The following is a 15,460-nucleotide window of genomic DNA, read 5'->3' as shown; positions in this document are numbered from 1 at the left end:
GAGGGCGAGGCCTGGTGCAGAGGAGGGTGAGACCTGGTGCAGAGGAGGGTGAGGCCTGGTGCAGAGGAGGGTGAGACCTGGTGCAGAGGAGGGTGAGACCTGGTGCCGAGGAGGGTGAGGCCTGGTGCAGAGGAGGGCGAGGCCTGGTGCAGAGGAGGGCGAGGCCTGGTGCAGAGGAGGGCGAGGCCTGGTGCAGAGGAGGGCGAGGCCTGGTGCAGAGGAGGGTGAGACCTGGTGCAGAGGAGGGTGAGGCCTGGTGCAGAGGAGGGCGAGGCCTGGTGCAGAGGAGGGCGAGACCTGGTGCAGAGGAGGGCGAGACCTGGTGCAGAGGAGGATGAGGCCTGGTGCAGAGGAGGGTGAGACCTGGTGCAGAGGAGGGCGAGACCTGGTGCAGAGGAGGGTGAGGCCTAGTGCAGAGGAGGGTGAGGCCTGGTGCAGAGGAGGGTGAGGCCTGGTGCCGAGGAGGGTGAGGCCTGGTGCAGAGGAGGGTGAGGCCTGGTGCAGAGGAGGGTGAGGCCTGGTGCAGAGGAGGGCGAGGCCTGGTGCAGCGGAGGGCGAGACCTGGTGCAGAGGAGGGCGAGGCCTGGTGCAGAGGAGGGTGAGACCTGGGACAGAGGAGGGTGAGGCCTGGTGCAGAGGAGGGTGAGACCTGGTGCAGAGGAGGGCGAGGCCTGGTGCAGAGGAGGGTGAGACCTGGTGCAGAGGAGGGTGAGGCCTGGTGCAGAGGAGGGTGAGACCTGGTGCAGAGGAGGGTGAGGCCTGGTGCAGAGGAGGGTGAGGCCTGGTGCAGAGGAGGGTGAGACCTGGTGCAGAGGAGGGCGAGACCTGGTGCAGAGGAGGGCGAGACCTGGTGCAGAGGAGGGCGAGGCCTGGTGCAGAGGAGGGTGAGACCTGGTGCAGAGGAGGGTGAGACCTGGTGCAGAGGAGGGCGAGGCCTGGTGCAGAGGAGGGCGAGGCCTGGTCCAGAGGAGGGCGAGGCCTGGTCCAGAGGAGGGCGAGGCCTGGTGCAGAGGAGGGCGAGGCCTGGTGCAGAGGAGGGCGAGGCCTGGTGCAGAGAAGGGCGAGACCTGGTGCCGAGGAGGGCGAGGCCTGGTGCAGAGGAGGGTGAGGCGCCTGGTGCAGAGGAGGGTGAGACCTGGTGCAGAGGAGGGTGAGGCCTGGTGCAGAGGAGGGTGAGGCCGGGTGCAGAGGAGGGTGAGGCCTGGTGCAGAGGAGGGTGAGACCTGGTGCAGAGGAGGGCGAGGCCTGGTGCAGAGGAGGGTGAGACCTGGTGCCGAGGAGGGCGAGGCCTGGTGCAGAGGAGGGTGAGGCCTGGTGCAGAGGAGGGCGAGACCTGGTGCAGAGGAGGGCGAGGCCTGGTCCAGAGGAGGGCGAGGCCTGGTGCAGAGGAGGGCGAGGCCTGGTGCAGAGGAGGGTGAGGCCTGGTGCAGAGGAGGGTGAGGCCTGGTGCAGAGGAGGGCGAGGCCTGGTGCCGAGGAGGGTGAGGCCTGGTGCAGAGGAGGGCGAGGCCTGGTGCAGAGGAGGGCGAGACCTGGTGCCGAGGAGGGCGAGGCCTGGTGCAGAGGAGGGCGAGGGTGCAGAGGAGGGCGAGACCTGGTGCCGAGGAGGGCGAGGCCTGGTGCAGAGGAGGGCGAGGGTGCAGAGGAGGGCGAGGCCTGGTGCAGAGGAGGGCGAGGCCTGGTGCAGAGGAGGGCGAGACCTGGTGCCGAGGAGGGCGAGGCCTGGTGCAGAGGAGGGCGAGGGTGCAGAGGAGGGCGAGGCCTGGTGCAGAGGAGGGCGAGGGTGCAGAGGAGGGCGAGGCCTGGTGCCGAGGAGGGCGAGGCCTGGTGCCGAGGGGGACCCCAGGGCTGCTGCCAGCTCGTTGATGTAAATGTTAAAAAGAGTAGGACTGAGGCTGCAGCCCTGTCTGACTCCTCGGCTCTGCCGGAAATAAGCCGTTCTCTTTCCATTCACCCTCACGCTGCATCTGTTATTGGTGTACGAGCTTCTGATGACGTCGTATGTCTTCCCTCCTATTCCACTCTCCAGAAGTTTCAGGAATAGCCCGGATGCCACACTGAGTCAAAGGCCTTTTTGAAGTCTACAAAGTAGGCCTAGATCTTTCCGTGCTTTGTATCATGGACGTGGCTCTTGATGAGTTGTTGCAGGGTGAAGATATGGTCGGTGAAGCGGTGATTTGGCATGAACCCTGCTTGGCTCTTGCTGAGAACGTCGTGTTCGGTGAGGAAGCTGAGGATTCTATCTATCTATCTCCTATCTATCTATCTATCTATCTATCTCCTATCTATCTATCTCCTATCTATCTATCTATCTATCTATCTATCTATCTATCTATCTATCTCCTATCTATCTATCTATCTATCTATCTCCTATCTATCTATCTATCTATCTATCTATCTATCTATCTATCTAACTCCTATATATCTATCTATCTATCTATCTATCTATCTATCTATCTATCTATCTATCTCCTATCTATCTATCTATCTATCTCCTATCTATCTATCTCCTATCTATCTATCTATCTATCTATCTATCTATCTATCTATCTATCTCCTATCTATCTCCTATCTATCTATCTCCTATCTATCTATCTATCTATCTATCTATCTATCTATCTATCTATCTATCTCCTATCTATCTCCTATCTATCTATCTCCTATCTATCTCCTATCTATCTATCTATCTATCTCCTATCTATCTATCTATATATCTCCTATCTATCTATCTATCTATCTATCTATCTCCTATCTATCTATCCATCTCCTATCTATCTATCTATCTATCTATCTATCTATCTATCTATCTATCTCCTATCTATCTATCTATCTATCTATCTATCTCCTATCTATCTATCTATCTATCTCCTATCTATCTATCTCCTATCTATCTCCTATCTATCTATCTATCTCCTATCTATCTATCTATCTATCTATCTATCTATCTATCTATCTATCTATCTATCTCCTATCTATCTATCTATCTATCTCCTATCTATCTCCTATCTATCTATCTATCTCCCATCTATCTATCTATCTATCTATCTATCTATCTATCTATCTATCTCCTATCTATCTCCTATCTATCTATCTATCTATCTATCTATCTATCTATCTATCTATCTATCTATCTCCTATCTATCTATCTCCTATCTATCTATCTATCTATCTATCTACCGTATCTATCTCCTATCTATCTATCTATCTATCTATCTCCTATCTATCTATCTCCTATCTATCTATCTATCTATCTCCTATCTATCTATCTATCTATCTATCTATCTATCTATCTATCTATCTCCTATCTATCTATCTATCTATCTATCTATCTATCTCCTATCTATCTATCTATCTATCTCCTATCTATCTATCTATCTATCTATCTATCTATCTATCTCCTATCTATCTATCTATCTATCTATCTATCTATCTATCTATCTATCTCCTATCTATCTCCTATCTCCTATCTATCTCCTATCTATCTATCTATCTCCTATCTATCTATCTATCTATCTATCTTCTATCTATCTATCTCCTATCTATCTCCTATCTATCTATCTATCTATCTATCTATCTATCTATCTCCTATCTATCTATCTATCTATCTATCTATCTCCTATCTATCTATCTATTTCCTATCTATCTATCTATCTATCTATCTATCTATCTATCTATCTATCTCCTATCTATCTCCTATCTATCTATCTATCTATCTATCTATCTATCTATCTATCTATCTATCTATCTATCTATCTATATATCTATCTATCTATCTATCTATCCCTTCTGTGTAATATTTCTCAGCTTTCTGCCGCCATCTAGTGGTGATTTATGATGTCACAGCTTAGTCTGACGCTTCCTGCACATAACCTGGTGTTGTCTCTGCTGCCACCTAGCGGCGCCTGTGTAGTTCTGACCCCTCTGACGCTCCGTAGGCGGCTATATAAGGCTCTGTGCGCGCATGTGCTTCCTCTCTCTCCGCTGTGTGAGCTCCGGGCGGGTGCTGTGCTCTGTGAGTATCTGCTGGTATATACATGTATCTGTGCCCTGTGAGTATCTGCTGGTATATGCATGTATCTGTGCTCTGTGAGTGGCTGCTGGTATATACATGTATCTGTGCCCTGTGAGTATCTGCTGGTATATGCATGTATCTGTGCTCTGTGAGTGGCTGCTGGTATATACATGTATCTGTGCCCTGTGAGTATATGCTGGTATATACATGTATCTGTGCTCTGAGTGGCTGCTGGTATATACATGTATCTGTGCTCTGTGAGTATATGCTGGTATATACATGTATCTGTGCTCTGTGAGTATATGCTGGTATATGCATGTATCTGTGCTCTGTGAGTATATGCTGGTATATGCATGTATCTGTGTGCTCTGTGAGTATATGCTGGTATATACATGTATCTGTGCTCTGTGAGTATATGCTGGTATATGCATGTATCTGTGTGCTCTGTGAGTATATGCTGGTATATGCATGTATCTGTGTGCTCTGTGAGTATATGCTGGTATATGCATGTATCTGTGTGCTCTGTGAGTGGCTGCTGGTATATACATGTATCTGTGCTCTGTGAGTATATGCTGGTATATGCATGTATCTGTGTGCCCTGTGAGTGGCTGCTGGTATATACGTGTATCTGTGTGCTCTGTTCTAGTCAGTAGAAGCCTGGGTGCTGTAGTTCTCCCCTGGGGTTGGGGTATATATATACTTGCCCCCATGTGGGCACCATGAATGGTTCCCAGCTGGACACCTGGCGATGGTGAATGCTGCTTTATGATTTCAGCTCTGGCTGCATCACCCAGAAGTGTCCATGGTCTCCAGTATTGGGGTGTAGAGTGCTCAGTGCCTTGTGATCCCTATAGTGTCTGTATTGTAGGCTGTCGGGAGGAAGGAGGGTGGTGACGATGGGGGTAGTAGTGGTTGGGAGGAGGGTGGGATGGGGGATGGATGAAAAGAAGGTTGGTGGTAGTAGTCAGCAGAGTAGGGTGGGGGTACTTGTTGGTGTTAGTCAGGTGGGGGTGGTAGTAGTAGTTAGAAGGGCGGTGGATGTAGATGATGGGCTAGTTAGGAGGATGATGGGGGTAGTCTTGGGGTAAGGTGGGGGTAGTTATGGGAAGAGGGGGGCTGGTGGGGGTAGTAGTAGTCTGCAGATCTTGTTCATGCTGTCTGTCTGTCTTGCAGGATGGGTGCTGTGACCCCCGGGGCCCCCTCAGGTACGTCGGCCATCTTTATATTCCTGGTTTTGTTGCCCCTAGAGGCGTTGCAGATATGACCCTGGTTTCATGTCTGTGTCATTAGGCGGCATAGAGAATACGGCTGCGTCTACGCTCGGTGCCCGCTATGTGGGCGCTAGGAATGATTTCCAGCCGGACACCTGGTGATGTGTGACGCGCTGAGTGACCGGCGGGACCGGAAGGTTCTGGTGACTCTACACCATTGAGTGTTTCCGTCCCTTCCCCACCAGCCTGGAGTCATGGACGCCCTGGTTATAGAGAGAAATCCATCATGGCTGCTCAGGCAGGGGGGGCTGCGGGGGGCTGTCCAGTCACCGGGGGGCCGAGTAGCCAGAAAGTAATAACCGTGCAGGGGCTGTTGGTTACTGTTAGGGTCATGGTGGTCTCCTGGGCACTGAGGGTCGTGCACCCATGATGGGTGTGTAGTGTGTAGGGTGTGTATATATGTAGTATGTATGATAGATTGTAGTAACGCCACTGCCACTGACTTGTTTCCAGCAGGACGGGTGCGGTGACCCCGGAGCCCCCTCAGGTACGTCGGCCATCTTTATTTTCCTGGTTTTGTTGCCCCTAGAGGCGTTGCAGATATGACCCTGGTTTCATGTCTGTGTCATTAGGCGGCATAGAGAATACGGCTGCGTCTACGCTCGGTGCCCGCTATGTGGGCGCTAGGAATGATTTCCAGCCGGACACCTGGTGATGTGACTGGTGGGACCAGAAGGTTCTGGTGACTCTTTACACCAGTGCTTCCCAACCTTTTCCCCCTCGGGGCGCCCCTACTAAATGTTCTACAAAATAAGAAAAGTGTCATACAGTGACTGACAGGTGACGTCTTCTTTGATCTGAGGCGTCACTTTCCCTTTTCTTCTCCATCTGGCCCAGACCTCCATGATTCCTTCCAGATATGTTTCATCTTTTCAGAACCTGCGAAACAAACAATTTAGGCTCCGCACATTTCTAGCAACTTCCTTTCCTTTCTCCCTCCTGTCGGCTCCCAAAGTAACTGCGCTATGTGGGATGCCCCCTGTATGTGGGGTCCCCTGCTGTGCCCCCTGTATGTAGGATTCCCAGCTGTGCCCCCATGAACTAATAATGCCCCCTGCTCTGCCCCTTAAAAAAAAAAAAAAAACATCCTACTCGCCTAATCCACACTGTGGCTGCAGGCAGCAGCTCTTCCTCTTCGGGCTCCATCTTGCGAGCTGCAGGGACAGGACTTCCGGCAGGCGTGATGGTCACATGATCACGCCTGCTGGAGATGTCACGGCCCGGCCTCCCATAGGCTGCTGGTATGAAGTGCCGGCGGCCTATGGGAGGGAGTATAGGAGCAGGACGCTGACAGGTCCTGCTCCTATATTCTGCTCACTTTAATGTTCCGCCAGCTTATAGCGCTCAGTGCGGGCGGAACATGAAAGTGATCCGTGCATCCCGAGAAGCTGCGCGGCCGCAGCTTCTCGGGATGCTTAGAGACAGCGCTTATTTCCTACCAGGATCCCGCGGCACACCGGTTGGGAAACGCTGCTTTACACCATTGAGTGTTTCCGTCCCTTCCCCCACCAACCTGGAGTCATGTACGCCCTGGTTATAGAGAGAAATCCATCATGGGGGGCCGAGTAGCCAGAAAGTAATAACCATGCAGGGGCTGTTGGGTTACTGTTCGGGTCATGGTGGTCTCCTGGGCACTGAGAGGGTAGTGCACCCATGATGGGTGTGTAGTATTGTAGTGTGTATGTGTGTATATATGTATGTGTAGTGTGTGTGTGTATATATGTAGTATGTATGATAGATTGTAGTAACGCCACTGTCACTGACTTGTTTCCAGCAGGATGGGTGCGGTGACCCCGGAGCCCCCTCAGGTACGTCGGCCATCTTTATATTCCTGGTTTTGTTGCCCCTAGAGGCGTTGCAGATATGACCCTGGTTTCATGTCTGTGTCATTAGGCGGCATAGAGAATACGGCTGCGTCTACGCTCGGTGCCCGCTATGTGGGCGCTAGGAATGATTTCCAGCCACACACTGGTTCAGTGTCCATGTTGTAGCTTACGGGTCGGATGTCTGTGGTCCAATCCCCCCCCCTTCCCCTCTATAGAAGAGGCCTCTGCTCTGCTGCTCCTAGTAACCAGTAGATGTAGCAGTGCTGAGTTGGCGCGGTGGGCAGATATATGGTGGGAAAGCCTGTTATAACCTGACTGATCAGCACAATGTGTTTTTCCTTTCTCAGGATGGCGTCTGCTCTGAGGACACGGTGAGGGATGGATGCCGAGCCCCTAGCTCCCCCTGACTAAACCTTATGTGGTGCTGTGCACAATGGAGGAGCAGTACCCCCGCCTGCCACCACCCGGAGGGGCGCACATAGACGCACTTGAAAGGTTTAATCTTCACACAATGTTTTTAAAAAAAGGCCAAAATGTTTGTATAAATTATCACTTTTCTTATCAATAATGAAAATGTGGCCATTTTTCTCCCCACAATGTTGTGTGAACATAGCCTTAATGTGTTGGCCTGGGTCACCTCAGGGATCTGTCCTATGGCTGGGGAATGGGTTAGTAGTGACTGCTGGATCTTCATCGTCATGTGTGGGTCACATGACCCTGTTCCCTTTCATTAGCTGTAGTAGTAATGGGGTCCTTGTGGCTCCGGTTTGGGGGGTGAATCCTGGTAGTTTAGCTCCACGTCTCATGATTTCTCTGTATTTAAATAAAGTTTTATATAAAGTGATGTGTGTGTCTCTGCTGTGTTTGCTGGAAAGGGGCGGTTGTTTGATGATTGGGGGGCACAGGTTGCTGCTGGGGTCTCCATCTCACACTGGCTGCACCCTTTACCCCAGCAGCCCTCCTGACGATTACTTGTGGCAGAGCGATCACTCGTCTGGTGGTTGGGCAGGGTCTGGTGGCTGGGGATTGCACTCGTCTGGTGGCTGGGGATTGCACTCGTCTGGTGGCTGGGGATTGCACTCGTCTGGTGGCTGGGGATTGCACTCGTCTGGTGGCTGGGGATTGCACTCGTCTGGTGGCTGGGGATTGCACTCGTCTGGTGGCTGGGGATTGCACTCGTCTGGTGGCTGGGGATTGCACTCGTCTGGTGGCTGGGGATTGCACTCGTCTGGTGGCTGGGGATTGCACTCGTCTGGTGGCTGGGGATTGCACTCGTCTGGTGGCTGGGGATTGCACTCGTCTGGTGGCTGGAATTATTGGGCCCAAAAGTCCTCACCAGCCGAGCGGCAGTAGGATGAAGCCACTAACTGGTAGAGGTCACAGCTAGTGGAGTCCGGCCTGAAGAATCCCACTGAGGTCTCATCTGATGCAGCCAGCACAGTCATGGCGAACAAGAGGTGGAGCAGCAGCTGAGGTTACGGCGGTTGTCATGCTGTTGCACTTGCCGTCTTACCGGTTGTGATTCTGGATACCTGAGGTGTTGGCTTCACTACTGATCTCTGTGCAGAACTAGGACGAGGTTCTTGGCTAGAAGCCATTACTGGGGCTCAGTATCTGCCTGGGTTATGTCACTTAGCTGTGGCTCTCCTGCTGTTACACTACAACTCCTATTATGCTCTGGGCATTATAATGGGATGGGAGTTGTAGTTGGGCAATGGCTGGAAAATCAAAGGTTTAAAATGGTAATCTGCAGGATTTTGAGGCATGTTGGGAGATGTAGTTCTGCTGGGAGAGCCACATGACACTTGAAGACTTGGTCTCTGTAATATGGGCATGGACCAGTAGCTGGGGGGGGGATGCATTGACCTGTATACATGGCTGTACTGGCCTGTCTGTTTGCTGTCCCTCTGGCCATTGTCTTTGCTCCTGATGTGACCAGTTCCTAGATGGGAGGAGATTGTAGTTACAGCGCACCCTATATTTTTATGTGTAAATTGCAGATCAGACTAGTGTGCCTGTAGTACTGCTGGTTTGACACTTGATGGCGACAGAGCTCTATGGATATAACTAATCAGGTGATGGTTGATTCTGGATCAGTCACATTGTGAGGGCTTCACCTTATGCCCTCACATCAGATCACACTTTGCTCTGATGCAGCTGACACTTAGGGGGCCTGTACTCCTTTCTAGGGGTCTCGTGTGTTTTTGTTCACCTAAGCCAGGGATGGGGCACCTTTGGCCTGCCAGCTGTTGCAAACTACAAAGGCTGTCCAGGCATGATGGGAATTGTAGTTTTGCAACAGCTGGAGGGATGAAGGTTCCCCATCCCTGACCTAAACCGTACTAGACTAGGATGGAGCATTGGGGACAGTCCCCACCTGTAAGGAGTGTAGGGAGCAGAGTATAAGGGATATCTCACCTCTAGGGAGTGGAGTGTGTGTGTGGGATGACCCTCACCTCTAGGGAGTAGAGTATAAGGGATACATCTCACCTCTAGGGAGTGGAGAGTGCGCCGGATACCCCTCTTCTGTAATGAGTGGAGTGTGCAGGATACTCCTATCCTGTAGGGAGCAGAGTATGCAGGATACCTCACCTGTAGGGAGCAGAGTATGCGGGATACCCCTCACCTGTAGGGAGCAGAGTATGCGGGATACCCCTCTCCTGTAGGGAGCAGAGTATTCGGGATACCTCACCTGTAGGGAGTGGAGTGTGTGTGGGATGACCCTCACCTGTAGGGAGCAGAGTATGCGGGATACCCCTCTCCTGTAGGGAGCAGAGTGTGCGGGATACCCCTCTCCTGTAGGGAGCAGAGTATAAGGGATATACCTCACCTGTAGGGAGTGGAGTATATGGGATATGCTCTGAGTGTCACGGTTCAGGCTCCTCATCCTCTGGGGCGGCCGTGTCACGCAGGGTCACTGTGCTGTTGCTCTGTTATCGGAGGGTTTATAAATGGCCGCCCTCTTATTGTGACCCACAGCTACAGTTTCCATAGAAATCATAGTGAGCAGCACGAGATGAATTATGCCATAGAGAAACTTATTGTCTGAGGGAGAAGAGGTCACAGCAGCCGATAAGAGACGCACACGGGGCAGAGGCGTCTTCCGGTAATTCATGCTCCTGTGAATAGGAAACATTCACCGCTAATGGCGACATCAAAAAATGAATTAGCGTCACATAAAAGCCTTTAATTTACATGTAAATTGACGTCTGGAGACGGCGCTGACGAATACAGCAGGAGCCAAGGAGGGAAGCGGGAGCCTGCAGGAGATCAGAGGTGGTGGCACACGGAGGAAGCATGGCAGCCGGCCATAGACTACACTGAACGGCTGATGGATCTACGGGAAACGTTATTGATGGACACCGTGTAAATGGCGACAGTCATAACGATAGATGGAAATTCTGAAAGAGGATCAGGAAGAGCTTTGCCCCCTACGGAGTACACTCACTCCACAACGGCATCAAAATTGATAACTCCCCGAACTCAAAGCTGATCCACAGTGCATTTACACTTAAAGGGGAGTTCCAGATATTAAACACTGATGGCCTATCCACAGGTTCGTCCACTCCCGGAATTCCCACAGCATTATGAATGGCCGGAAGCCGATGGCTCTGTTCATGGTGATCGTCTAGGCTGCCACTCCGCAGCGACCTGCCCCTCCTGCTTCCACCTGTTCACTTTGTCCGGTGGAGCCACGACTCTGCTGACTGCTGAGGGGGCTTGATGTCTGCACCCTGATGATCAGACATTAATATCCTGAGGATAGGCTATCATAGTAAAATGGGCGAAAGATCCCTTTAAATCCACCGTATGACACAGGATGGGGGGTTTGAGGGGGCAGTGGTTGGATTGAGACCACTCATGTTTCCTCCAGTAAAGAGGGCGCTGCTCTTTTTCTGGGGTCTCTGTATACCACCAAAGCCTGTTGTGTGGGATCTGCTAGACCCGTTCTGATGCATCTGTAATGAGTTTTGGTGGTGTTCACCTTTAACAAGCAATCACACAATCATTCCCCTTACGGTCGGCTGTTATGATATAAGGGGTGACACTGGTTCCCTCTATGGCCAGCGTCATGTAGCATATAGGCAGAGTGTGTTTATTGGCAGTTCCAGACGATCGTGCGTGAGCTCTCTAAGCCCCCTCCCTGTGCGGACCCCATCAGTATCGGCGGCATCACCCCACTCCCAATCCCCGGTTAGGAATATTTGGTATTTGAGATCTTTTTCCAAAGTAAAGTCTTGAGATTGTTTAGCACCAGCGAATGGTGGACTTCCATTTGACTGGCAAGGCCGCTGAGGGTCATACAAGTCCGCAGCTGTTTCTGCAGCTCCTCCCTCAGGTCGGAGGGTGATCCGTACAGTAGGTATTCCTGCAGAAGTTTACAGGCTTTCGCCAGGTTCGGCTGGATAACATCATTTTTACATTGTTTCATGAGTTTATCGCAGGCAGCGGTGCAGTCTCTGCCGAACGTGCAGTCTGAGTTCTGCTCGCAGTGGCGGCCCTTCAGGAAGCCTCTGATGGTCATCTCAGTGGCCACTTTCTTCAGATCCACCACTTTGAAGTCGTACTTTTCGTTATATCCGATGTTCTTAAAGCTGGTTTCGCAGATGAAGAAACTTCCGTATGTCCCGTGGAAGATCTCCTCCACAAACTCCAGCAATCCAATGGCGATCTTGGCTCTTCTGGGCCAGGCGGGAGCAAACCACTGGTGGATGAGCCGATACATCGGGGAAGGGAGGAGGTTTTGGAGGAAGCCAGGCATCTGAGTGCCATACAGGGAGTCGTGAGGGATCTTCTCCGTCACATAGAGGTCACCGCAGTGTCCGAGCAGCTGGGACGTGTGTTCCTTCTCATGAAGCGACAGCATGAGGAGAAATTCATTCAGCTGCAGCAGGGCCCAGATAGACTTGGCTTCCGATAGAGACACTTTACCGTCCTCATTGACATCCGCCATGGTTAGGATCCGGCCGACCAGAGTAGTCAGTGATGTCTGGTCTCCCAAGTTGGCCTGTAAACATGGAAAGGAATACAATAAGTTATCGGCACTAACAGGACGTACAGGGTGTACCTGATGGGTGACACAGATACTCATCGCAGTGTGAACTGAGACCAGACGGTCTCCAAAGATCAGGCTGCCTAATGGGTCGGGGCATCTTAATACGTTTTGCAGAACCAGACATCATAAGATTGGCACATGTATTTTAAGTGACATTCCTGCATAAGACAAGCACATAATAAAGGTTGAGCACGGTGTCTACACCATTTGTTGCAGTACATTTGCCCTGTTGCCATTTGACAGAATTGGCAGTTTTATAATCTCAGATTCTCTGTTCCTGCGCTGTTACTTATCGTCCGTCCCCGCTGTGTTTTTTGTTAGTCGGAGGGATGACATGTCACCTAGGTCAGCATCGAATGGTCATGGGGGTCAAGTAACTTCCTATCCTCATGGTCACTGCCCCATTGTGTTGTGGTTTCTCTACTTTCTAAATCACTCATCAATGACTTGTAGTGAAACTACAACTTCCAGCATGGAAAAACTACAAATCTAATCATGCCTGGACAGCCAAAGCTTTAGCTTTGGCTGTCCAGGCATGATGGGAATTGTAGTTTTGTAACAGCTGGAGGGCCTGAGTTGGACACATGTTCTAGGTGGTGGATCTGCTGTTATCTTCCATTGTAATCCCGTCCCCCTCCATCCTCCTCACCTTTAGAAAGTTCAGTAGCATCTCCTTGAACTCATCCATGGACGTCCCTCTTGTGGGTTTATCAAACAGAACGAGTTCTCTCCGGGGGGTGGCATCCGGGTTGTTGTCCACTTTTAGATTCTCCTCCACCCCACACTTTATAATGACCTCCCTGTCCCTCCAAAGCCCCCTGTAGACCTGTGGGAGAGAGAAATGCTCAGGGTCATACGGCTCCCACCTAAAAGGAAGACTAATCCAATACCTAGCCGTACATATACAAGAGATGACAGTGCAGGACTAGGCTGCGGGGCTGACACTTTGATATGACCCCATGTAATAGAGAGTGATCAGCTGATCAGCTTGGCGACACACAAGCCTGTTAATGGACCTTTTCAGTGCAGACATTTTATGTTCAGTATTGCTGAAAATCAATAAAAGTCTGACTTGTGGGGGTCCGGCTGCAGGGACCAGAACCAGACAGGTGCAAAACAGGGGCCTAACAGGAATCCATATCCATTAAGGTGAATAGGAAGATTAATGTCACATTTGGAGTGGACTGTGACGCGCTCTCTAGATTCTAGCACAGAGGCAGATCACCACGTTAACTCTTAACCTGCATTGGGCCAGAGTTGGGGCCGATGTGATGGCTGCGAGGGGCGACGGCTCCTGTTTATGTGCCTCTTATCCCAATATTACACATTAATCCATTCTTCTCATTCTACGAGTTTATCGATCAGTAAGATCAGCGATATCTGAGAGGGTTGTGGTTTCTGGCATCGTACCTGGTGGGTGGGCGAGGAGGACAGGCACTGATGGAAGACCAGCGAGTGCTCATCACATAAGTCTTTGCAGGCCGAGCCGGAAATAATCCCTTTCTTGTACTGATCGCACTAGAAGAAAGAAAAGCACAAGTGTTAGACGCCTCGCTGACCCCCTGCCCATCATCAATCTGCGCCATAGACAGTAACGTCAGACATCCCTCAATTCACTGTAGACTCTGAGGGGACGAGCGCTGGTGCAGGGAACGCTCCAGCTTTGTACGATCTGGTAAAGGACAGGATTTTCCTCTTGGTGTAGCGATGAAATAACGCAGTGAATAAGATGGCGTTTTCTCCCCCGATGCGGTGCTCCGCTCAGACGTTCTGTAGCAGAAGCTTCCTAACAATCTTCAATAAATAAATTAGTCCCTGCAGACGCCGGGTCAATACACGGTTATCAGTCCGTCTTTAACAGTAACGGCCATCTGACAGACGCGCCAGGACCTTAATTAAAACGGAGTGGCTGTGGCCGGCGCTCAGCCCACAAGATCCATCCGGCTCCTCTGTAATACATCGCCTGCTCGGCCGGAGACACTGCGGCTACTGAGACGTCTGCCATCTTGTCATCTACCAACGGGGGAGGGAAGAGTCCGCAGGGTGGATGCCATGTCTGCACTATAAATTACCTCTATAACCGTAACACAGAAGACCCAAGACCAGACAAGATGCTAAATCTTATTTCTTCTGATCCTACATCCCAGGATGGCTCTTCTGCCCCGCCAATCTGATCTATGCCCTGCCCACTAAGAAACAATCTGGGCTTTATGATATTCTGCACAGTATTGGTATACACCGAGGCTGTACGAGGACTATTGTGTATTCATTCATTTGATGCTGTCTAGTCCCCTCCACACACAATGACGGGGCTGCAGCACTCCTTTACAGGTAATGTGTCAGTAAGGTGTAGTTCCCCTTTAAGGACATGTTTCTCTGCTGATAGTGCTGATATAGTTATAGCTTGAGCACCTGGTGTTATCCCTCCACGACCCTGACATCCTACCCGCAGGACAAGAGGGATCAAGACAAAGGATTCATTCACCGACACTGGGAACCAGCGGAGAACAAAGCGGTGACGTTGTACAATGGTAACTCCAACACTTCAGAGGTTTCTGGTCTCTCCGCTAAGCGACTGCCACAACAAAGCTGAAGTCATACTGAACCCCAACTCTACACAATGTCAACCCCAAACATTACACAACAAGAGCTACTGGCAAAAGTGAAAGCCCTGTATAATAAAGCTCTATGCTGTGGCTCAACCACAACCCCCAGCATGCCTTATAGTCTTTGGGGGGTAGAAAATGGGAAAAAAAAATTATAATCCATTTTTTTTTCATACTTTTCAGCAATAAACAATCTGAGGAAGTGACAGGCACGGAACAGAAGGTGACAGGAACATGACAGACAGGTCAGGGAGTGACAGGCACGGAAAAGAGAATAACAGGCACAGAACAGAGAGTGACAGGCACAGAACAGATAGTAACAGGCACAGACCAGAGAGTGACAGGCATGGCACTGAGAGTGATAAAGGACAGGGAGTGACAGGCACAGAACAGATAGTAACAGACACAGAACAGAGAGTGATAAAGGACAGGGAGTGACAGGCACAGACCAGAAAGTGACAGGCACGGGACTGAGAGTGATAAAGGACAGGGAGTGACAGGCACAGAACAGAAAGTGACAGGCACAGGACAGAGTGATAAAGGACAGAGAATGACAGGCACAGAACAGAGAATGATAAAGGACAGGGAGTGACAGGCACAGAACAGAAAGTGACAGGCATGGGACTGAGAGTGATAAAGGACAGGGAGTGACTGGCACAGAACAGAAAGTGACAGGCACAGAAAAGAGTG

The 15,460-nt window shown here is 50.8% G+C and overlaps 1 protein-coding gene, 1 long non-coding RNA gene and 3 other non-coding genes across 11 annotated transcripts in view; 4 read left to right on the top strand and 1 right to left on the bottom strand.

The window, feature by feature from the left end:
* The first annotated feature begins 3,959 nt into the window (after positions 1 to 3,959).
* Positions 3,960 to 7,952, top strand: LOC138802611 (uncharacterized). 4 transcript variants are annotated; one of them, XR_011364788.1, is made up of 5 exons: positions 3,960 to 4,011; positions 5,185 to 5,216; positions 5,739 to 5,769; positions 7,057 to 7,090; positions 7,456 to 7,952. It is a non-coding gene; the product is annotated as an uncharacterized lncRNA (long non-coding RNA). The 4 variants fall into 4 exon arrangements; XR_011364787.1 differs by having other exon boundaries at positions 3,961 to 4,011; positions 7,060 to 7,090; XR_011364789.1 differs by having other exon boundaries at positions 3,968 to 4,011; positions 5,736 to 5,769; positions 7,060 to 7,090.
* LOC138766722 (small nucleolar RNA SNORA17) lies at positions 5,248 to 5,378 on the top strand. The gene has a single exon (XR_011358760.1). It is a non-coding gene; the product is annotated as a small nucleolar RNA SNORA17 (small nucleolar RNA).
* LOC138766721 (small nucleolar RNA SNORA17) lies at positions 5,801 to 5,931 on the top strand. Its single transcript, XR_011358759.1, has one exon. It is a non-coding gene; the product is annotated as a small nucleolar RNA SNORA17 (small nucleolar RNA).
* Positions 7,122 to 7,252, top strand: LOC138766723 (small nucleolar RNA SNORA17). Its single transcript, XR_011358761.1, has one exon. It is a non-coding gene; the product is annotated as a small nucleolar RNA SNORA17 (small nucleolar RNA).
* A 2,322-nt stretch (positions 7,953 to 10,274) lies between the features above and the next one.
* Positions 10,275 to 15,460, bottom strand: part of DIPK1B (divergent protein kinase domain 1B) — a 130,002-nt gene continuing 124,816 nt past the window's right edge. For all 4 annotated transcript variants that reach the window (XM_069985626.1, XM_069985624.1, XM_069985623.1 and 1 more), the window contains 3 exons: positions 13,575 to 13,682; positions 12,814 to 12,990; positions 10,275 to 12,116 (listed from right to left, as the gene is read on the bottom strand). In XM_069985626.1, coding sequence (XP_069841727.1) covers positions 11,304 to 12,116; positions 12,814 to 12,990; positions 13,575 to 13,682 — 1,098 coding nt within the window. In that variant the 3' untranslated portion in view covers positions 10,275 to 11,303. The remainder of the gene's footprint in view (positions 12,117 to 12,813; positions 12,991 to 13,574; positions 13,683 to 15,460) is intronic.

This window comes from Dendropsophus ebraccatus, chromosome 10, assembly GCF_027789765.1.
Source record: "Dendropsophus ebraccatus isolate aDenEbr1 chromosome 10, aDenEbr1.pat, whole genome shotgun sequence".
NCBI lineage: Eukaryota > Metazoa > Chordata > Amphibia > Anura > Hylidae > Dendropsophus > Dendropsophus ebraccatus.
The sequence above is the reverse complement of the archived record's forward strand: the minus strand, read 5'-3'. Positions and strand labels throughout refer to the sequence as shown.